The sequence below is a fragment of the Myotis daubentonii genome, chromosome 3 (assembly GCF_963259705.1).
Source record: "Myotis daubentonii chromosome 3, mMyoDau2.1, whole genome shotgun sequence".
NCBI classification, from domain to species: Eukaryota; Metazoa; Chordata; class Mammalia; order Chiroptera; family Vespertilionidae; genus Myotis; species Myotis daubentonii.
In genome coordinates this window covers 125319931-125343659 of record NC_081842.1, presented here as the reverse complement: position 1 = coordinate 125343659, position 23729 = coordinate 125319931, and the positions used below count along the sequence as shown (strand labels likewise).

The following is a 23729-nucleotide window of genomic DNA, read 5'->3' as shown; positions in this document are numbered from 1 at the left end:
GTAGAGGCAGGTGACAAAACCAGCCACCCCCCTCACAACTCTTTCCTCTTCCCATCCACACACAGTATCAATGTTTCCCCAGTCCCAGTCACTCCCAAGGCGAAGTGGCTGAGAAAGTGCACCAGCGACAGAATGCAAATACGCCTCACAGCAGTTCAGGTCTAGGGAGACCAGGCTCCTGCTGGCTGCAAGTAGGTCAGTGGGGACGTCCCGGGGGCTGTGCCCAAAACATAGCGCACTGCTCCCACTGAACCTCACAGGTCAACTGGTTTCTGTATCACTGAGCATAGGGATCACATTTCCAGCAAGTAGCACAAGTGGCTGCAGAAACCTTAGCCGCCTCTTTCCTAATACTTGCAGTAAAATACAGTCACGTGTATACTCATGAAATTGTCTTAAATTACATCATTGTGAATGGGCCTGTCTACCTCTGGCCCCTGGTAGCAATTTACGGTAGCTATTTCAGGGAAAGGCATGGCTGTGTATTTTAACAGGTATGTGACCACAGATCACAAATGCAAGCTATGGTAAGAGCAGAAACACGTATGGGAAACGGGACTGGTTTCTCAGGGGCTCCAATTAGCTGCTCTCCCAGCTCCTGTGCTGGTTCGGGGGCTCACACGTTTTGGAATAGAACTCTCCCTGCTGAGGGCCTGAGACCTGCTTCCCACAGTTCCTCACAGTCTCTTTTTCAGCTGATCGTGCCAGTGTGTGCAGAAGGGAGGGGAGCGCCACCGATCCCATGTGCCTGGAGGAAAGCAGCTCGGCCAGTGTGAGCGCAGCACTGGGCCCGAAGTGAAGATGGGAGGACACGTCTCGGAGCCAGTACTGCGCTGCCAGTGTGACCACAGACCCTCCCGAATGGCAATTTCAGGTCCTAGAAAACATTGATGTGGAACACAAATATACAAGGAGTTCTGAACAGGGAACTTCAAAACCAGGCCCTTTATTGTTGGGTTCAGGCACACTGTGAAGTGTCAGAGGAAAGTGGGTCAGCAGGAGACAGGAGAAGGGCTACAGGCACTGTCGACCGTTTTCCTAAGGGGAGGCGAATCGGCCACAGAACAGAATAGCGTTGGTTTTGCTGTGCTGGATAAAGAAAAGAAAGGGGTGGTCAGCACAGAACCTGGGCGTCATCCTCGCACATCGAAGGAGCATGATGGCGGCAGTGGCTGCCGCGGCCTCTGTGCCTTCCTCGTTGACCTCCACAAAGGACTTGTGAATGACCTTGGACAGACACAGGTCTCTCCCTGACGACATTCCAGAGAAGTCTGCCTTGTCCTGCTCAAAGGCATCGGTCATGCCCATAGAGTAAAGGACATCCTTCATTTCATAATTCTCCTCCAGTTTGAATCTAGGGAGGAACACTTCCACCTCTTCTTCATCCATCATATCTGGCCGGGTCCATTCTATGAATTTCTCATAGGTGAGCTGCTTTTCCACCTAGTAGAGGAGGATTGAAGAGTTTATAATCAGAACAGTGCTGCCCAGTGGAACCTGGGCGGCGCTGTGATTGCTCTATGCTGCATGGTAGGAGATGGCAGTGATGGGAAGTTACGTAGCATTACAAACATTTCCTGGGCAACGCTCAGAACTGCTGCGCAGAGAAGCAAATGTGATCCCCTTGCCTCCCAGCACAATCAGGGCTCAGCACTCTTACCGTTTCCAGGTCAACATGTTCATCGGGAAGCATGATGATCATGTTCAGCTCTTTGCCGACGTACGGCAGCACCAGAATTTTGGTGAATATTTCTCCGACATAGGTCATATTAAAGGTAGATTTTTTAAACATCATTTGCACAGGTTTCTGCTCATTCTATAAGGGAAAGGGATAAACATTAAGCTGAAACAAGAACCAGTTTACACGTTGGACAAATCAACAGAGCTGGCCACTTGCCCAGGAGATACTTTTTTTGGCTCCAGAAGACCACATCAGCCCCCTCTTTTGCCGGCTTGATTTCATTGCCTCAACCTCCCGACACTGGGGTACCCAGGGTTCAGTTCTTACACTGCTTTCCCCCTGGTGATGTCATTCAGTCCTGTGACTTTAACTAGGATTCCCAAACTTATATTTCTACTGGGAACTCTCCCCTGTACTCCAAACTAATATATTTTACTGACTGCTTGACACCTGCATCTGGACATAAAGGAACTTCCAATGTTCCATGTCACACCAGGCTCTTCATATTCCCTTTCAAGTCTGTTCCATCTGTAATTTTCCCCATCTCAGCTGATATAGATGCCATTCATTCCATTGTCAAAAACCCTGGAGTACCCTTGATTCCTGTCTTTCACACCCCACATCTGACTCATTAGCTAACCATTTGATTCTACTTTTAAAATATAATGCAAATCCAACTTGTTCTTTCTACCTGCACTGCTACCAGCCTAGTGCTGCTCACTGGGATGACCTTCAAAGTGATTTCCTAGGGGCCCCTCCCCCTTGTGATTTTTTTAACCTAGTGGCTAGAAGGATCTGGCACTCAAATCATCAATCAGACCATATCACTCTTTGGCCGACCACCTTTCTGTGGCTCCCCCTCCACACCCAGAGACTGAAAACTGAAGTCCTTAAAACAACCTGCAATGGTGACAAGAGCTTGTCCCCCATGCCCTCTGCTCCCATCTTCCTGCACTCATCTGCTAGAGCCACAGGGCCCCTTGGTGGGTCTGTGGGCAAACCAGGCCCAGTGAGCATGCCCCCAAGACATGAGAGCACACCCCCTGGACACAGGGACAGGTTCCAAGAGCCTCCTTTGTTATTGCAAAATAGTCACCTTGCTGACTTTAAATGGTCTCTCCTGGGTTTGCTGCTTGCTAAACTGGCTGTCCCAGTTTCCTTTGAAGTAGATGGCATTCACAAGAACCAGAGGAGTACTTTGACTAACTGAATTTGGAGGCAGCAACTCTGCAATTTTACCTGAAAAGAATTAAAGAACCCGTTAGCTATGAGTGTCCTGAGGTTTGGTAAAACTCAGATAGGACCATCTCCCTGTGTAGACAAGTACACAGATGAAGGAATTTATTGTCCCCCAAATATAATTATGGAAAGGGATCCTGGTCCTTAAAACAACAGCAGCAAAAAACCTCCAAAAAACAAAAAAAACAAAAACAAAAAAAACCCCTTTCATACATTGATAATATTTCAGAAATGGATTTTAAAAGTTTACATTTATTTTGAGAAAAAAACATTTGTTTACATTTGATGTTCTTGTGAAGAAATTGACAGTAAGATCGATTAAAATACCATTAAAATAGAATAACAATGTATTTTCACCTTCTGTCTTGTTAGCTACCCAGGTGTTGATATGTTTTCTAGCCTCCTCTGCAGCTTTGAAGAAGTCAAGCTCTTCCATCTCCGCTTGGTAGAATTTGAGGCAGGACTCTTTGAAAGACTGGGAGAGACAACAACACAATTGCATGGCCACCAAAACAAGCAACACCACCAGCCTACTTCCTCATTGTGACAAAAAGAACATACATAATTTCATGATATGTAATATTAGGAATAAATAAACATAAGGAATAAAGATACTGAGGTGCCCTAGCCGGTTTGGCTCAGTGGATGGAGCATCAGCCTGTGGACTGAAGGATCTCAGGTTCGATTTGGTAAAGGGCACATGCTCAGGTTGTGGGCTTGATCCCCAGGCAGGAGGCAGCTGATCAATGATTCTCTCTCATCATTGATATTTCTATCTCTCTCTCCCTCTCCCTTCCTCTCTGAAATCAATAAAACATATATATTTTTAAATTTAAAAATATTGAGGAATAAATAAATAATATGAGAAATAAGTAAATGAGAAATTAACCTGAAATCTAATTTCTCAATTTTCACCTACATTTGATATTCAGGCTATAACAATGGTCTGAATATCAAGTAAACACCATAAGTTGCTAGATCCTTAAGGGAGTAGCTGTGCACCAGTGAAATAAATATAAAGACACTAGATGCAGCAATGACAGTGTCACTCCAATAGCCACTGCATTTGCTAAGTGACATCCTGCCCACAGCAAGAGCCACAGCTCCCTCTACATTTCAGAACCAGGGCCTATTGTTCCATATAATGTGGAGAAAATGTGCAATTCTGCACCACCACTCCCAGGACAACTTAAGAAATGTTCCAAATCTAAGCCACAGGTGACTCCCAAGCACTTGAAATATGGCTACTTCTGCTAAGGAACTGAATATTTAACTGTATTTCACTGTAATTAATTAGACTGAAATTTATTTATTTTTAAAAAATATATTTTATTGATTCTTTACAGAGAGGAAGGGAGAGGGATAGAGAGTTAGAAACATCAATGAGAGAGAAACATTGATCAGCTGCCTCCTGTACACTCCCCACTGGGTATGTGCCTGCAACCAAGGTCCATGCCCTTGACCAGAATCGAACCTGGGACCCCTGAGTCCGCAGGCCGACACTCTATCCACTGAGCCAAACCAGTTAGGGCAATTAGACTGAAATTTAAATAGCTACATTTGTCTAGTAGCTACCATTTTGGATGGATTGTTCTAGAGCATGAGCGACTCCTCCAAAAAGTTTAAACTATATTTTGTTAATATAGTTTATGAAATGATAATACTAATGAACACCTACATTATGCCAAATAAAAGTAGACAATTTGATGGGAAACAAATATCCTGGAACAACTAATTTGTTGACAGTGTGCTATGGAATGGTTTCCCAAACTTTTTTTTTTAACAGTTTGCAGATAATAATTAATTCCACTTTTCAGTATTGTTTTTATATATTTCAGGACTTCACATTTCTCCTTCTATATGGCATAAAAGAAGCACTGGGGCACAACAGCTTAGAACACAAGTCCCATGACTTAATAGCTGCGCACCCTTAAAAAAGCCCCTTAGTCTCCCTAAGCCCCTTAACCTACCCTGTAAACGAGGCGACAGCAGTGCCTTATCTCAGAGGGTCACTGTGAGGACCAGATGAATTATCATTAGTACTGTTTTACGTAATATTCGATTCTTAGCATGTTGTAGACACTGTATTAAATGATCTAGATATATCATTTCATTTAATATTTACATAATTCATGCTTTAACAATTTTACTGCTCTGTTGTTTTTAATTTTTCAATTACAGTTGCCATTCAATATTATATTAGTTTCAGGTGTCCAATATAATGTTTAGACATTTATATAGCTTACAAAGTGATTCCCCCATAAGTCTACTACCCATCTGACATCATACATAGTTATTACAATATTACTATGTTCCCTATGCTATACTTTATATCCCTGTGACTATTTTGTAACTGCCAATTTGTATTTCTTAATCCCTTCAACTATTTCACCCATCCCCCCAACCCCCACACATCTGGTGATCATCACTTTGTTCTCTGTATCTATGTGCTTGTTTCTGTTTGTTTGTTCACTTACTGTTTTTTAGATTCCACATATATGTGCAATCATATGGTATCTGTCTTTCTGTCTGACTTATTTCACTTAGCATTATATCCTCTAAGCACCATTCATGTTGTCTCAAAAGGCAAGGCTTCATTCTTTTTTTTTTTATGGCTGAGTAATATTACATAGTATCTATGTACCACCTCTTCTTTATCCACTCATCTATAGATGGACACTTGAATGGCTTCCATATCTTGGCTATTGTAAATAATGCTGTAATGAACATAGGGGAGCATATATTTTTTCAAATTAGTGTTCTGAATTCCTTCAGATAAATACATAAAAGTAGAATTGTTCGGTCATATGGCAGTTCTACGTTTAAATTTTTAAACAGTAACCTTCATACTGTGTCCCATAGTGACTGCACCAATTTAGAAGCCCACCAACAGTTCACAGGTGTGGAGAGTGGCTACAGCGCTTGCACAGGTTCAAGCCTCGGACTAATGAGAGGGCACTGTCCCCTCGTGGCAAAGCCACATGCAGGTCCGAGCTTGGCGGGCAAAGCCCTCCCAGCACAATTATAGCCAAAGGCTATGGTTGTAAGCTTGACCTTAGGGTCTGACCCTGTGGTCCCAGGTGGCTGAGGGATGTAGGCTGCGGGAGGTGCAGCAAGTGCTGCCAAAACAAAGCTTGACAGAGTTCTCAAGTGCATGTAATTAAGTAGATTCGAAACTCGAGAGAACATTGTAAGCATCTTGACCGTGCCCTTGTTTGCCTCGTGGGATCTGATTATAAAATAAAGACTTGGCTTGCAGGCTGTGGCACTGTCTCTCCATCCCAGAAAAGTGTCCCATCTGGCCCCAACTGTATTCTCTTGTCTGTCTTCTTTAATTTTTCACCGCCCCTCCTCAGGTTCACCCCTAGCCCTGCGGGACACGATTCACACAAGGATTCCTTTTTCTCCACATCTTCACCAACACTTGTTTGTGGATTTATTGATGAGAGCCATTCTGACAGATGTGAGGTGATATCTTACTGTGGTTTTAATTTGCATTTCCCTCATGTTTACTGATGATGAGCATGTTTTCATATGTCTATTGGCCATCTGTATGTTCTCTTTGGAGAAATGTCTATTCAAGCTCTTTGTCTATTTTTAATTAGCTTTTTTGTTTTGATTTGGGTTTTTTTTTTTGGTATTAAGCTGTATGAGTTCCTTATATATATTAGATATTAACTCCTAATCAAATGTATCACTGGTGAATATCTTCTCCCATTCAGTTGTCTTTTCATTTTGTTGTTTCCTTTGCTGTGCAGAAGCTTTTTTGTTTGATGTAGTCTCATTTGTTTATTTATTTTTTCTTTTGTTTCCCTTGTGCTAGGAGATGTATTCAAAAAAATATTGCCAGGAGGGATGTCAAGGAGCTCACTGCCTATGTTTTCTCCTATGTTTCTAGGAGTTATTTGGGCTTCAGGTCTTACAGTTAAGTTCTTACTCCATTTTGAGTTTAGTCTTGCATGTGGTGTAAGAAAGCGATCTAGTTTCATTTTTTGTATGTATCAGTCCAGTTTTTTGTCTTTTCACCATTGCATATTCTTGTCTCCCTTGTCATAAATTAACTGACCATATAAAAGTGGGTTTATTTCTGGGCTGTCTATTCTGTTCCTTTGATCTATGTGTCTGTTTTTATGCCAGAACCTTGCTGTTTTGATTAGTATAACCTTATAGTATAGTTTGATATGAGGTAGTGTGTGTGATTCCCTCCAACGTTGTTATTTTTTCTCAAGATTGCTTTGACTATTCAAGGTCTTTTGTAGTCCCATATAAATTTTAGTATTGTTTGATCTAGTTCTGTGAAAAATGCCCTTGGTATTTTCATAGGGATTGCACTGAATCTATAAATTGCTTTGGGCAGTGTGGACATTTTAACAATATTAATTATTTCTATCCATGAGCATGCAATGCAATAATTTTAGATTTATTTGTGTCTTCTTCAATTTCTTTTATCAGTGTGTTATAGCTATCAGATACAAGTCTTTCACCTCCTTGGATACATTTATTCCTAGGTATTTTGTTCTTTTTTTAAGCATTTGTAAATGGAATTGTTTCTTAATCTTCCTAATCGTTTGTTTTTAGTGTATAGAGATGCAATAAATTTTTGTATATTGATTTTATGTGTTCCAACTTCTTGAATTCTTTATTAGTTCTAACAGTTTTTTGGTAGAGTCTTTAGGGTTTTCTATGTAATTTTATATCATCTACAAATAGTGACAGTTTTACTTCTTCCTTTCCTAATGCCTTTTATTTCTTTTTCTTGACTAACTGCTCTGACTAGGACTTCAGGTCATTGTGTTTTATTTTCATTGTCTGAAGGTAGACTTTGATTTCTTCTCTGATCTTGTTGTTAACTGACCCATTGTTGAGTAGCATGTTATTTATCTACATGTTTGTGTGTTTTTCAGTTTCTTCTCACACCTGATTTCTAAATTCATACCATAGTGATCAGAGAAGGTGCTTGACATGATTTCAATTTTCTTAAATTTGTTGAGATTTGTTTTGTGACCTAAGATGTGTTCTATCCTAAAAAATGTTCCATGTGCATTTGAAAAGAATGTATATTCTTTTGTTTGGGGCTGAAATGTCCTAAAGATATCTGTTAAGTTCATCTGGTTCATGTGTCACTTCATGGCCACTGTTTCCTTGTTAGTTTTTGGTCTGGCTGAACTATCCCATGAAGTCAATGGGTGTTAAAGTCCCCTACTATGACTTTATTAATGTTGATCTCTCCCTTTAGGTCTGTCAATATTTAACATATATTAGGTACTCCTATGTTGGGTGTATAAATGTTTAAAAGTTATTGCCTCTTGTTGGATTGATCCTTTTATCATTAAGAAAATTCCCCTTTTGTCTCTTATTACAATCTTTGTTTTAAAGTCTATTTAGTGTGATACAAGAATTAATACCTCACCTTTTTTTAAAATTTCTATTAGTATAAAATTTTTTTTTCATTCATTTACTTTCAGCCTGTGTATGTCTTTCAATCTGAGCCAGGTCTCTTATAAACATAAGAGCATATGTACAGGTCTTGTTTGTTTTTTATCCACTCAGCCACCCTATGTCTCTTAATTGGCACATTCAGTCCATTTACATTTAAAATAATTTTTCATAAGTATGTAGGTATTGCCATTTGTTTTCTGATTGTTTTTGTAGTTCTCTGTTCCTTTCTTATTCTTTTTCTCTCTTCTCTTCTATGTTAATGACTTTCTATATAGTGTTTGGATTCTTTTCTCTTTATTGCTTGTATATCACTTACAGGTTTTTGGTTTGTGATTATGATGTGCTTCATGTATACCAAGCTATGTTAATAGCAGTCCATTTTAGTTGATTGTGGTTTATGTTCTAACACATTCTAAAATCACTATAATTTTTACTCACCCCTCTACATTTATGTTTTTGTCATTATTTTTACTTATTTTGATTGTGTCTGTTTGTATGTATTCCTTAATTTGTTGTTGTAATTACACATGATCTTGGGGTCCTTTGTCTTTATTGAAAGTTTTATTTTTCTTATATCTAAAGCTCATAAAAGGATGATAATAACCAAGGAAGTAGCTAAGACTAATAAAAATAAGTAAAGCAGGTTACAAAAAAAATCACACTGTGGCATGGCTACAGCATTTTGGACAGTAATTTCACAATATTCACTTAAAACTTTACTCCCTTCCTTTCTTCTACAAGTCCACAGTAGAGTATCAGAGGTATTTATTGTATGTATGGTTCAGATTGGGTCCAACTTAAATGCCCATCAATGGAAGAATGGTTACAATACATCCATATTTAATAATACCAGATAATAAAAAGAAAACAAAAAAAAAATTTAAAAACTAAGAAAAAAAGCAAAAACAGAAAAACAGAAAAAGAATAACAGATAACAGTAAAAGAGTAAGGTATATCCACATAATCTGAGAGGCAAAGAATTTAAGTCATAATGTTCAGTGAAAAGAAACAAATTACAAAAAAAGATGTATGTTATGACGATGTTATTTAGGGAAAACCCCACAAAACAAATTTCTACATGTATGGGGGGGATACACTTCAAATTTCTAAAAACTCTTACACTGGAGAGGGAGCAAAGGCTGCAAAAGAAACTGCAAGGGCTCTTGCTTTGCCTCCTTTAGCATCCATATATATAAAAGCCTAATATGCTAAGTATCTGACCGTTCAACCAGTCGCTATGATGCACACTGACCACCAGGGAGCAGATGCTCTGACCAGTAGCTTAGCTTGCTGCTGGGGTCTGGCTGATCGGGACTGAGCAAGATGGGCTGGACATGCCCTGGAGCCCTCCCGCGGCCCCTCCCCGGCCCGATCATGCACCGGTGGGGTCCCTTGGCCTGGCCTGTGCCCTCTCACAATCCAGGCCCCCTCGGGGGATGTCGGAGAGCCAGTTTCGGTCCGATCCCACAGGCCAGGCTGAGTGCATGACTATTTCACTTACCACTTGAGTGGTTTTTAAAACATGGAAAGCATTATAGATAAAGAGAACCAATATACCTAGACAAATAAGCACTTAAAAAAATATATTCTGGTTCTAGCTGGTTTGGCTCAGTGGATAGAGCATTGGCCTGCAGATTGAAGGGTCCCAGGTTCGATTCTAGTCAAGGGCACATGCCTGGGTTGCAGGCTCGATTCGATCCCCAGTAGAGGGCATGCAGGAGGCAGCTGATCAGTGATTCTCTCTCATCATTGATGTTTCTATCTCTCTCTCCCTTCCTCTCTCTGAAATCAATAAACATACATTAAAAAAAAATTCTGTGTTGGAAAAAACAAAAATATTTATATGTATAAAAATTGAACATGCCTCATACTGCACAAAAAAATTACCATTATGTAGAAAAAAGATTAGAAATATTCATTTTTATAATTTCTTTAGCCAATTCATCTTAAATTGTACTATGCTCCATGATAGCTTTTTTTTATGACAAGTCACTTAAGCTTCATAAGTATTTGGACAGTAGTTGTTATAAGGCCTATTTTACAGAGTATAAAACTGAATGAGAGTTAAAGGAAGTGTGAGAGGTTAGTAGACCTGAGCTCAAGCTTGTCAGTGTGAGTTTGTAGCCCACAAGCTTTCTGCTGTACCACATGACCCCTCCCCACCGCCTGTGGTCTTCACTTCCTTAGTGAAAACAGAATTATGACTTACTAAGTTGAAATCAAAGGACTTTTCTCCGAAGAGCCTGTTGGCAGTTCTAAGCAAGTACTGCGTGCCAGCCCTGTTAACGTCGGCGAGGAGCGCCTGGAAGCCCTGGTGGACATCTTCACTCCTGCCACCACTTTTACTGAAATAAAGTGCCTGAAATAGAACACAGAATAAAAATGTACAACTTCAGTATGCTTTGACTTCAGGGAATTGGATAAAACACTCAACTCTGCCTAAGAACTGCACAGGTCCTCACTACAGACTAAAAGAATAGTCATCCAACTAAAGACAAAAGTATCTTGAAAGCCACTCTTCCCTCTAACACATCCTGTAAGGAGTCAGAGTCCTCCCTGCCTGTACTGGCAGGAGCAGAAATGCCCTTCGCAGACCCAGCTTCTGGGCGCTCCACACTTGTTGTCTGCCTGAAAATAAGGCTGTCAGTGAAGACAGGCCAGTCCTAATATCAAAAGTTGCCGCCTCTCCCCAGTCCTTGGGTCCAGGCTGGCCCTGTGACTGTTCTGACCAACAGAGGACAGGAGAAGGGACACTGGGCCTTCAAAGGCCTGGCAGCTCCACATTTGCTCTCCTGGATCCTAGCCGCCATGGTGTAAGGAAGTCCAAGCTGTCCTGTGGCAGACACATGGAAAGCCTGGGAGAGCAACACCTCAGGGGAAGAGCTACTTGTCAAATGGCAACCTTGGCCAGCAGCCAGCACCAAGGCCCCAGGCGTGTGATAGAGGCCTTTCTTGGATCATAAGTGATCCCAGCTGACACCATGGAGTCAGCCCACAAAATCTGAAAAATAATCAACCATTGTTATTTCCAGTCACTAAGTTTTGGGATGGTTTGTTTTGCAGCCATAGAAATCCACACAGTAATCTAGACATAAAGTTATGCCATAACAAAAATCTAATACGTGTATAGCACTTGCTTCGAACTTAGGCAGCTGTCAGAGGCTGGATGGAAGGGAGGGAGGAGACTGTGAGCAGAGGCTGGAAGGACAGTGAAGAAATTCTTACTGGAGGCTGGAGAAAAGGAGCTCATGGCATGGACTGGCAGAATTGGACAGACTGTCATCTGCAATGATGGGAAAGCTTGGGCATTTTGCCAGTGAACCCCGGATCTGGTTTGGGAGAAGTCCGGAAAGAACGTGGCTCCTTTCAGCTCCCTGGGATAAAGTACGGGAACGTAAAGGTGACTAAAGATCGCCTCATTTTCAAGCAGAAGCTAAAGGAAATATTTCCAACCTAGGGCTTGTGGGGTAGAAAATAAAAAATGTTTCTTATTCTCAGCCTCTCCAGTGGGCAAGTGATTCTAAAAGTACTAGTAAGATATGACCTCAGGGCAATTGTCAATCCAAGGGCCAGGCCTCAAGGGCAGAATAAAGTTCATTTCGTTAACACCTTAGAAAGATTAAGTGCCACACAGACCCTCCTGCTAGGCAGAGAAGCCTCTGAGCATCTTCATGACACTGTCCCCCAGCACACAGTCCTGCCTCAAACAGGTACCCAGCACGCGCTTTTGTTCAAGGAAGCAGATTTAAGTTGACATATACAATATCCCACCACTGTTTAGAAGAACACCTGCCGACACCTTTTCTTGGACTTCCAGCTTCCAGAACTAAGAGGAAATAAATTTCTGTTGCTTCAACCACTTAGTGTGTGTTACTTGTTATGGCAGCTGTAGCAGACTAAGACACGGCCCCCACAATGTGTGAAGGGTGTGTCCACTGCAGGTATCCCACCCAGTGTCACCACTGCATATTGGGGGGTGAGAGGGCAATAATTTGTCTTTAGTTCACAAAGCTCTGCACCCAGGAACCACACCAAAGAGCCTCAATGGCCTTGTTCTTCCTAGACTTCGAGCCGGAACCTAGCCCATGATGAAATCAGACTCCGGGCAGTGGGAGGGGTGAGTGTACTTTTCCTATGGGAGGGCTGAGAACCATTAGGAGCCAGCGGGCAGATTGTGGCAATCAGAGAGGGACTCCGATGAGCTAATGCCTTAGTCTTCAGGCCCTGCACACCACTCTGGAGGCAGACTCAGGGACTGGCCATGTGACTGGCTTCAGTCATGGGGCATTAGGATGTGTGACAGAGCAGAGGCTTGAAAAGCACTTGCACATTCAAGCTTGTCCTCCTGGACGCTTGGAATTGTGCTATAAAGAAGTCCAGGCCAGCCTGCCAGAGAGACCATGTGGGAGGCCAGACCAAGGCAGCACGCAGGAGGCCACCTGCATGGAGGAGCCCCGAGGCCTACACCAGTGACACAGCCCCGCCAAGTGGAACAGGACCACCATCCAGTCCACTCAGAGCAAATCTTCACCTTAAGCACTAAGTTTTTTTGGGGTAGTCACTCAACAACAAAGAACTGAAACACCATTGAAAATTTTTACAGTTAAATAAGAAAATTAAAATAAAAAATTTTAACACTTGAAAAGCAGTTGACAATACCCAGAGACTATTGTGAGACTCAACCTGACCTTGTGGCTTTATGTCTACTCACAAAGTCCTGCGCAAACCGCTACCAGCAGTTGGCGAAATTGATTGCTTTCCCAAGTAGAGGGTGCCACTTATCCCTAACAGATGGCACTTGCCCCAGGGCATATGCCCAGGGCTGACACATCCTTCCCTGGCAGCATTCCACCCAGAGCCCTGCCACACTGGTAGAGAGCAAGTACTTTGGGATTTGAAAGGTGGAAGACCAGTTAACTAACAAATTAATAGTATTTTCTGTCCCCAGAAATGGCGTCAGACACATACCTGGACCATCTGGGCCGCAGTGTTTCCACCTGCCCCCATGAGGACCATGGCCAGGGCAGAGGAGATGCTGAAGGGCGAGAAAAACACGTTTTTCGATTTGTCTTCACCCAGCTTTTTCAAAAGGTTTATGGCAAAAGTGCCATTTGCTTCGGACAGAGTATCCATGATGGCGAGTCTGAAACGATGGACTTAACATCAGTATCACATAAACTAGGCTTACAGTTGACTGCATTTCAGGCTGTTAACAGTGACCACTGACACTCTGGTTCAGTCAGCAAACAGGTGTACATTAAAAACTCTATTCCTTTGGGGGAACCTCAAAGTTATTTTGTGTTTCTAATTTTAAGTGAAAAAAATTGAAGTTATGTTTATAATACAATCCTGTTTTGTGGGGGGGAAGCAGGAGAACTTCTATCTATACACGTGTCTGTGAGCCCAGAGAAGGTGTGGACGGTACACACTCAACCTCTTACCTAGTTACTTCCTGGGAGAGACATTAGGAAAGAAGTTATTGGCTTTTGGTTCTATTTCTGCATTGTTTGGTGTGTTGTATGAACTTATATGTATTCTCTATAATAAAAGGCTAATATGCAAATCAACTGAACGGCAGAACAACTGGTCACTATGACGTGTATTGGCCACTAGGGGCAGATGCTCAATGCAGGAGCCGCCCCCTGGTTGTCAGTGTGCTCCCACAGTGGGAGTGCCGCTCAGCCAGAAGCCCTGAGCCGGGCTCACAGCTGGCGAGTGCAGTGGCGGTGGCGGGAGCCTCTCCCACCTCCGGGGCAGCGCCAAGGATGTCCGACTCCTGAGAGGAGCGGGCCTAAGCAGTCTGTTTGACATTCCCTGAAGGCTCCCAGACTACAAGAGGGCGCAGGAAGGGCTGAGGGACAGCCCCCCCCCCCCCCCCGAGTGCACGAATTTCATGCACTGGGCCTCTAGTTACTTTATAATTTAAAATTCATTCATAATTATACCATTGTGATTAAAAACAGAAAAGCAGCAAAGGGAAGGCCAAATATTATAGGCATGTCATTCGGAAGCTTCACCAGGAAGTTAAAGCTTTACACTCCCCAGGGATCCAATGGAGGAGAGATAGACACATGCCCAGTAAAGTAGGGGTGACATGGGGAAGGTGCTTGTCTGTCAGTCACACTTGGGAACAGAGGTCATTGGCCAGAATGGGCATGGCCACTGTAAGTGCAGGAAGGTTTGGAATACTTAATTTCCTGAACAAAGAAACTTCCTCTCTTGTACTCTGGGTTGCTCTTGGTGTGTTGTACTTGACTCCAGGCTCACCAAGCTCTCCCACCCCTGCTCCCTGGCATTTGTCTACATGGCCCACACCCATGTGAACCCCCAATGCCTAATGGACCATAACTAGCCTGATGCTGAACTGGACCTGGCTGCAACATGGAACGGAAAGTCTGGACACTGGCTTTGCTTTTACACTTCTTCTATGATTGAAATGGGACTTTGGAAACACAGAAATATAACCCCATACAAATAAAAATCACTCATCCTCTTGTGTGAGTCTCAGAAAATTCTTTTTCTTGAGATATCGTAAGGACTCCACCCACAACACTCAGTGGGGAAAGGGATACCCCAATTTCCCCAATAACAAATGCAATCACAAGTTACATAAGAAAAGATGGTTGAATGTTTTTTTTAGTTGTTTTTTGTTTGTTTTTGCTTTTTAAAAATATGTTTTTATTGTTTTAGAGAGAGAGGAAGGGAGAGAGATAGAGAGATAGAAACATCAATGAGAGAGACACATTGATAGGCTGCTTCCTGCATGCCCCACCCTGGGGTTTTAGCCACAACCTGGGCATGTGCCCTGACTAAGAATAGAACCAAGGACCTCTTGGTTCATGAGTTGATGCTCAACCACTGAGCCCTACCTGCCGGGATGGTTGAATGTTTTAATAATGTAGAAGAGAAGACTCCATTTCAGAGATGTAAGCCACTGTGAAAGGACTGATATTAACTATAGAGAAAAGGGGTGGGGGAAACTGAAGGGGGCCAGCTCCAGGAGAGGCAGTCAGAAAGGAAGGGTCATTCCTGAGAATGAGCTGTGGGCAGCAGACTGGAAAGTTGGCTCAGTTGGTTAGAGGTTTTTCCAGATATACTGAGTTTGTGGGTTTGACTCCCATTCAGGACTCATACAAGAAGCAACCAATGGACACATAAGTGGACCAACAAATCGATGTTTCTCTCTATTTTTTTTAATCCCCACCAGACGATATTTTCTCCATTGATTTTTCAGACATAGTGGGAGGGATGGACAGGGGGAGAGAGAGAGAGATAAATATCGATACGAGAGAGACATATTAATTGGTTGCCTTCCACATGCACCCCGACAGGGGCCAGGGATCGAACGTGCAACCGAGGTACATGCCCTTGACCAGGAAACAACCCCTCGAACCTTCAGTCCTCAGGCTGACACTCTAACCACTGAGCCTACCTGGTCAGGGCTTTCTCTCTTTCCCTGCCTCTTTCTATAAAAACAAAGACACAGAGATAATAAATAACAAGTGGAGGCTCCTGGGGCGAGATGGGGCCTGGCTATTCTCTTTTGGATAATCTCAGAAATAGCCACCTGGAAATTAACCCTAAATTCCAACAGATACATAGGAAAATGAGCAGTCATTTGTCAGAGCTGGCCACAGCTATTAACAGGCCCACTGTTGTGTCTCTCTCACTCTATGACTGCTGTCATTTTAATTTAGAATATCTCAAAATTTTTCTTGTCACAAGCTAAGGAACAGACAGGCTCAACTCAGGGCTAATGCCCTGTCTTTGGACTGCTGCCCTAAAAGCCATTACTTGAGGAAGGGCCTGAAGAGTGTGTTGGGAGGAGCCAGGTGAGAGGACAGAGGCAGTGAAGGGCCCAGGCAGTCCAGAGTTGCAGGTGCAGCAGAGCAGGCCAGGAAGGAGGGGCTCTGTGGGGAGCAGCTCGAATGAAAACATTGACCAACTCATATTTCCCAGTCAGAGGTTGAGGAAATTACTCATCTGAGCAGTGGGTGGGGCTGGACAGACCAGGAGAGAGGAAAGCAAGAGCAGCTGTTTCCACGGAATGGAGGGTGAAGGCAGGAGACATCTGGCCGAAAGGCCTGTGGAGGTTGCAGAGTCAGCCATTCTTCCCAGCAGGCCTTGACGGTTACAACTGTGGGCACTGAATATGGCCCCAAAGCTGTGAAGGGGACCAGAGTTCTGCCACCCAGAAGCTGCCTTTGGGGATATTGATTTTAAGCTGGTTATTAAGAAACAAAAGACTCAAAAAGAACCTTTGACCTCCCCCTTTTCTGCCTCAGAGATTCAGATGGAAAGGCTGTATCAAGAGGGAAACTCAGGGTGTTCACCTCAGCCTAATCTGAATTAAATATGATGTATAGGAAGGCACCAAGCAGGGGCCTGGAAGCTAGATCACCCCAGAGTCCCCCTGAGGCAAAAATTTGCCTACTATGTGTGTTTTCTTCTTCAACTACCTGTAAATTCTCACATCTGATATCTCTTTTTTCCTTTGTCCAAAATGACATATATACCAAACTGTGCCCCATTTTGGAAGTTCCACGCCTATGTGAATTCCCCATGGGTATGTATTAAAACTGATTTTCTCCTGCTAATTTGTCTTTGTTAACTTGATTATTAGCCCAGCTAGAAGAACTTAGAAGGTGGGAGGAAAGTATTACTTTTTTAGCTCCTAGGTGAATTGAGAAAGGACAGAGTTTTAGGGCCCTGTGCATATTAGGTTTGTTGCAAGTTCAACTGGCCAAGGAAAGATCCCACAGGTCCACTCATTACCCCATCCAAGACTCTTACCATCCACACACTTTTCACCGTTAGGAATTTCACTAAAGTGTACTGATGAAAATACTGTTAGCATAGGCAGCTAAGAGTTAACAAAAGAGAAGAGAGCTAGACTGGCTAGGCTGGACTGAGTCTGGAAGTTACACTTAATCAGGCTTAAATCTGAAGTCACAGTTTCAGACTCCCTAGCAGGTATCGAAATCTCTGCCAAGGGGATTAACACCCCTCCTGCTTTTCAATATCCCCAGGAGTCAACTGGCCCGGTAGCAGAGACTGCCAAGGGGGAGGGATAAAACAGCAAAGGAAATTCCTTTACCAGATATGAGCACAGTAGAGGCCAAGATGGTGAAGCAGATTTTTGGGGCATGTGCAGTGGGAGCCAAAATGGTGAGACAGAGGGGTGGAGTCTAGCCTGGGAAAAGATGAGGGCAAGGAACCCCAGAGGATTCAGGAAAGAGGCCTGATTGGAGTGAGGGCCCAACACAAGCCAGAGAAACCCAGGAAGTATATTGGATAGTTTGCAAGCAAGCCTACTCATTCCCGAAAACCAAGAAAATCTATGGAGCATTGTAAGGACTCTCAGAGCAGCTGCTACTAGAGCCTGCCCCTCCTCTACATCCCCAAGGGTGTATTATTTCCCTTCAACCCAATAAAGCTTGCCACTAGGCTTAAACTTCTCCCACACAAGTGCCCTTTGAAATTCCTTTCTCGCACACCACAAGAAACCATTTTCACTGGCAACAACAGAGAGCACAAAAACAACCATTAGGAATTTCATAAGCTACAGGGGAAAAACACACCTTTAAGTGCCCCCAAACAGAGAACCACTTTAGATTTTGTCACATTCACAATAGGATATTAATGGAGATATTAATGTTTTAATACCATATTAATATCAAATAAATACATAAAATTAATTTTAAAAGAAAATATAAAACTATAAATACAATTTCAAAATATTTTCTATGTAAATTAAATTAGGAAGAAAAATACATGTAAGCATAGTTTATAGACAGAAAATGGGTAGAAATACTGTATAGCAAATGTTTCTGATTTATGGGTAAATTTTCAAGTTTTTTATATTTTTCTGCATGTTCACATTTTCTACAACATTCCTACTTCTTTTTAGGTGGTTGGTGGATATTTCTTTTTACAAAATTATATACATACACTTAGTTTAAAAATTAGTGCCCATCGCCCAGCCAGTGCGGCTCAGTTGTTTGCGCGTAGTTCCATGCACCAGGAGGTGGCAGGTTTGATTCCTGGTCGGACACATGCCCGGGTTGTGGGCTCGATCCCCAGTAGGGAGCATGCAGGAGACAGCCGATAGATGATTCTCTCTCATCATGGATGTTTCTATACCTCCCTCCCTCTTCCTTCCTCTCTGAAATCAATGCAAATATATTAAAAAAAACAACATTTTCAAAAATAAAAACAAAAACAAAACATAGTGCCTATAGCAATACTACAAGAACAGTTTGTCTTAGATAGATGGCCAGAGCTCTCATCTATCTTTAAATTGCCTGCTATCCCTAGGAAATCACAGACCCTGGCCTTTATCCAGATGGCATATAAACCTGAACTACCTAATACATCCTCAGGTCTTATATAAAGTACCTTAAAAAAAACATTTATTCACAAGCATAAAAACTGGGTGTTAAGGTTTTATTTTTAATGAGCAATTTTATATATGTACTAGAGGCCCAGTGCATGAAATTCGTGTACTGGGGAAGGGGGGTATCCCTCAGCCCAGCCTGCACCCTCTCCAATCTGGGACCCCTTGGGGGATATCCATTGCCAGTTTAGGCCCGATCCCACAAGTCTATTAAAAGCCATGGGTCTATTAATAAACCAGCAGTCGGACATCCCTCTCACAATCTGGGACTGCTGCCTCCTAACCGCTCGCCTGCCTGCCAGCCTGATCACCCCATAACCACTCCCCTGCCAGCTTGATCGATGCCTAACTGCTCCCCTGCTGACCCAATCACCCCCAACTGCTCTCCCCTGCCGGCCTGGTTGCCTCCAACTGCCCTCCCCTGCCAGCCTGGTTGCCCCCAACTGCCCTCTCTTGCCAACCTGGTTGCCCCTAACTGCCCTCCCCTGCCGACCTGTGCCGGAAACTGGTCCATCCTTGTTGCTTGACACAGTTGCTGCAGGGAAGAAACATCTGCACAGCATGTTTCAAGGGTCTGGTGTATATGGCATACTGTTCTTAATATGTTTGCTCCCCTTCTTAGTGCTATGTGTTTTAACCAAGGTCACCTCTCCAAGAAAGGTTGTTTCCCCAGGTGGGGATTTTTCCCTGGAGTTAGGGATTAACAGGACTAAGGAAGGGAATAAAACCCCTTAACTAAGTGCCAGTCAGGTAATTAATCACTTTAACTATGAATAATCATGCTTAAGCTACATAATCTTTACTTAGGCAGTTACTTCCTTGTAGCTTAACAGAACAATAGAGTAGTGACCTTGGAATGGAGATGGCAAATGCCCTAACCTTTGGAATAGAATGGATAGGATTAAAAAATCAACTGGTATAAATACAGATGTAACAGGAGAATAAAGACAGAACCTGGCTGTAGAACCTGGCTAGAGAACCTGGCTAAGCTGCTGATCAACTGAACACTGTCTCCGTGTCATTCCTTCTTCGCCGACTCCGTCCACACCTTTGGGAACCCCTGGACCTGCTGGGGTTGGACCCCAACAGATCTGGTTGCCCCTAACTGCCCTCCCCTGCTGGCCATCTTGTGACCAATGGGGGTGACCAACTTGTGTGAGGGCATGATAGTCAATTTGCATATTACCTCTTTATTATATAGGATGTGCATGTCCTCAGTACTTCAACTATATGTAAACAAGTCTAACAAATCTATCCTAGCACCATTTTTCCCTACAGCACCACTGGTGACTTTGAGCAGTTTATGTTCATAATTGATTTTATTCAATTGATCAAGTCTTGATAATTTTTTAAAGGTATTACTAATTGTGCTTCTTGCCTTCTTGGATTAAGCATACCTTAGTTTCCCACAAAATTGAACCATTCAAAGATTGGTGTAATGGAGACCTGGGCTCCTGCTTTGCCCCTTTGTTTTCTGTGTGTGTGTGTGTGTGTGTGTGTGTGTGTGTAACTTCTCTGAGCAGCAGTAATCTGTTAACAGAGGATGATTCCTTCTATGTCTATGTTTACTATAAACATTAAATAAACTAATTCCTAGCACAGTGGGTAGTAAACAAATGTTGGGTAAATTCCGCATTATTTTCTTTCTTCTGATGTCTAGGTTTAATCTCAGGTCCAGCAAATTTGGGAATGTAAGGTGTGTGATCATCTGGGGTCATATAATACTAGTATATGCTTGGTGTGATATAGGGTTTTCTGAGTATAAACCAGTAATTTTCAACCTTTCTCATCTCATGGCACACATAAATTAATTACTAAAATTCTGCAACCACATCAAAAAATGTTATAAAAACTATGGGTATAATTTTGATTTACCAAAAATAACAATAATAGTAATTGTTAGGTCTGATCAAATAATTGAACCGAAACCCCCTCCTCTGGGAACTGACCTTTAGGCCACTTCACAATGGACATCCCATTTGCTTAGACCACATTCTACCTGCTAAGACCATTATCTCTCCCCTCGGAGTTAACCAGAACCTGGACCTGCACAGAGAATTCTCTGCCCAGAAAAAGCCCACCTAGAGTCCTTTAAAACCCCTGACTCCCAGTCCCTGGGGGCTGGTGCCATTTTGGGGCTCAGCCCATCTGGTTTTCCAGATAACCTAATAAATTCATAATTCTTTACCCCCTTTGGCCTCGTGCATTTCTCCTTCGGTGACTCTAACAGTAATTACCTACCCTCTTTGCTCCAAAGTGACTTTTTAAAAAATCAGGTGCCTATATTTGTATATAGAGATTTCTAGTACCAAGAATTCACCAATTAGATGCAATCCTATTATGCAACGTGACCAGTAAGATGCAACTCTATTATATGACCTATATGATTATGGTTCAAGACAGGGTAACACCAATCAGAAAGGTTATATGCACCCATATGTTCATAGCAGCACAATTCACCATAGCTAAGATCTGGAAACAGCCTAAGTGCCCATCAGTAGATGAATGGATTAGAAAACAGTGGTACATCTATACGATGGAATACTATGCTGCTCTAAAAAGGAAGGAACTCTTACCATTTGCAACGGCATGGATGGAACTGGAGAGCATTATGCTAAGTGAAATAAGCCAGTCAATGAAGGAAAAATACCACATGATCTCACTCATTCATGGATAACAGAGACCATTATAAACTTTTGAACAATAATAGATACAGAGGCAGAGCTGCCTCAAACAGATTGTCAAACTGCCGCGGGAAGGCCGGGGAGGGTTGGGGGGCAGGAGGGAGATGGGTAAGAGATCAATCAAAGGACTTGTATGCATGCATATAAGCATAACCAATGGACATAAGACACTGGGGGATAGGGGAGGCTAGGGGACTGTCTAGGGCGGGGGGATAAAATGGATACATATGTAATACCCTTTGTAATACTTTAAGCAATAAAAAAAAAAAAAAGGACAGGGTATTCATACCACAAGGCTATTGCTGTGTTGGCAGTTGTCATTTTTTAAGTTTGACATTCTACGGGAAAAGAGGTCAATACCCCTGACTAGTATTTTTGAAAAATTCTTGGGGCACACTGGTTGAAAACTGCTGGTATAAACAGACAGCAATGGTGATTTCATTCATTCTTATTGCACTCTACTGTTACTAGCTAGAGTTAACTCTAACATGCTGAATTGTAATAAATGACTTGGATTGGAATTGGCCTCATATAATTGTAAATACTTGGGCTACTGGCCTCGAGTATGACTAAAATTGCTCCCTTTCTCTCTGTGCTGGCATAAAGTGAAGGACATAATTACTCACTAGTCATGACATACTGGGACACACCCCATAATACTGATAACAGCAGCCACTCATGTTATCACAGTACACACTGCCTAGCCCAGCAAGACAACCCTGCAGGATGTTAATCCAAAGGGTACTTTTCAATCCCCATGTCACCACATAAATCCTAAACCACAGAGGGGAGGAGCAGGCAGCCCTGACTCATCCCTGTGTCATGAGGTACAACGCGGCCCAGGAGGCACAGTCCCAGCGCTGACCCAGCTCGCCCCGCGGCAGCTGAGTGTTCCTGGCGCCTGTGGATTTAATTTGCTAGACAGACCTCTCCTTTCCGAAGCTGAGCCTGTGCAGAGGGGCAGGAGGGGAAGGGAAGCGGCTGAAGTGTCAATTACTTCCAGCACCACAACCCCATGTATGATTACAAGTTTCCCCAAGTCCTCTTAGCCCTGAAGACGCTAAAGCTAGTAATATTTTGCCCGCAGTAAGTTTAATAACAAGCAGGGAAGTGACAAGATCTGGAATGGTCCCACGTTTATCTACGCAGGTTTGAGTGACCTCACAGGGCAAGCCACACCCGGCGGGCGAGGCCAGGCCGGCCGGAGCGGGAGCGGCGCCCCTGCCTTCGACCCCTCGGCTTCTCTACGCGCCCCACCCCGCGCCCGCCTTCATCCACCTGCTTCCCCCGTCCCCAGCCGAGTTCCCAACGACCCGCATCCTGCAGGACGCGTCCTCCGCCCCGCCGCGGGGCGGGGGGGTCACCTTGTGGTCGAGGGGCGGGCGGGGTAACTTGCGGCCCCGGGGGCGGGGGTCGCGGGCATCACCTGTGGCCCAGGGCCCCCGCGCAGCAGCGGGCGAGGCTCGGTGCGGTCCCCATGCCCGCCGGCCGCCTCCCCTGCGGCGGTGCCGGGCGTCTCGGTGGGACGACACTCCGCGTCCAGGGCCCGGCGGCCGCGCACCCTCACCGGGTGGAGTCTCCGTCCGCGGCCGCCGGGCTCGCCCAGGGCACCCGAGCCGCCGGCTCCCCACCCCCAGGCCAGGACCGCCCGCGCCGGCGCCCTCCCCGACTCGCTCACCGGCCTCCCGGGGGTTCTCGGACCGGAGTGTCGGCGCCTGGGGAGCGAGCAGCGGCAGGACGCGGAGCAGCCGCGGGGCCTCAAATAGCGGCGGCGGCGGGCGGGGGGCGGAGTCGGGCCGCGAGTCAGAGCCAGGTCCGCGGCCCCTCCCGGTCCGGGCGGCAGGGAGGCGGGCAGGTGACCAGGTGAGCGCAGGTGCCCGGAGCCGCACCCAGCCGCCCGAGGCTGGCGGCTCCGCACGCGCTCCCCCTGCCGGAGGGGCCGCTGCGGGAGGGGCGCGTGTCCTTCCTGCGCTGGTTGTAGTCACCTCGCCCGCTGGGCCACCAGAGACAATAATCAAACCAAGGCCCGCCTCTCCCGAGGATTTCAATCGGGAGACCACAGTGCGAGACCCACCAGCGTGGTGTGGCTTTGCAGAAACTCAGTTATGCCCTCGGTGACCAGAAAAGTGCCGGCTCCTCCTACACAGACTAAGTTTTGACCGCGCAGAACAAGTTTAAAAGGAGCAAACCCCACCCGATGCTGTGCATTCAAGGTCTCCCACACTCCTCTGGCCTGTGAATTAGCTTCCAGGGGACGGAAATATTATACAAATGCTATGAAATCCTGGCT

The 23729-nt window shown here is 44.2% G+C and overlaps 1 protein-coding gene across 2 annotated transcripts; it reads right to left on the bottom strand.

Moving 5' to 3' along the window:
- Positions 1-930: 930 nt before the first annotated feature.
- On the bottom strand, positions 931-23258 carry LOC132230660 (serpin B6-like). Of its 2 annotated transcripts, none has more exons than XM_059688442.1 (7): positions 23118-23258; positions 13328-13502; positions 10569-10718; positions 3278-3395; positions 2778-2920; positions 1661-1816; positions 931-1443 (listed from the first exon to the last, which is right to left on the bottom strand). In XM_059688442.1, the coding sequence occupies exons 2-7, from the start codon at positions 13490-13492 to the stop codon at positions 1039-1041; spliced, it is 1137 nt and encodes a 378-aa protein (XP_059544425.1). In that variant the 5' UTR covers positions 13493-13502; positions 23118-23258; the 3' UTR covers positions 931-1038. The 2 variants fall into 2 exon arrangements, with proteins under 2 accessions (XP_059544425.1, XP_059544426.1); XM_059688443.1 differs by lacking the exon at positions 23118-23258 and adding an exon at positions 22204-22358.
- Between the last annotated feature and the right edge of the window lie 471 nt (positions 23259-23729).

Coding starts and splice junctions, on each gene's coding strand:
- LOC132230660 (XM_059688442.1), bottom strand. CDS start 13,492: ATGGATACTCTGTCCGAAGCAAATGGCACTTTTGCCATAAACCTTTTG. Junction 2,921..3,277: donor GGTAGCTAACAAGACAGAAG/GTGAAAATACAT, acceptor AATTCTTTTCAG/GTAAAATTGCAGAGTTGCTG. Junction 1,444..1,660: donor AACATGTTGACCTGGAAACG/GTAAGAGTGCTG, acceptor CTCCTCTACTAG/GTGGAAAAGCAGCTCACCTA.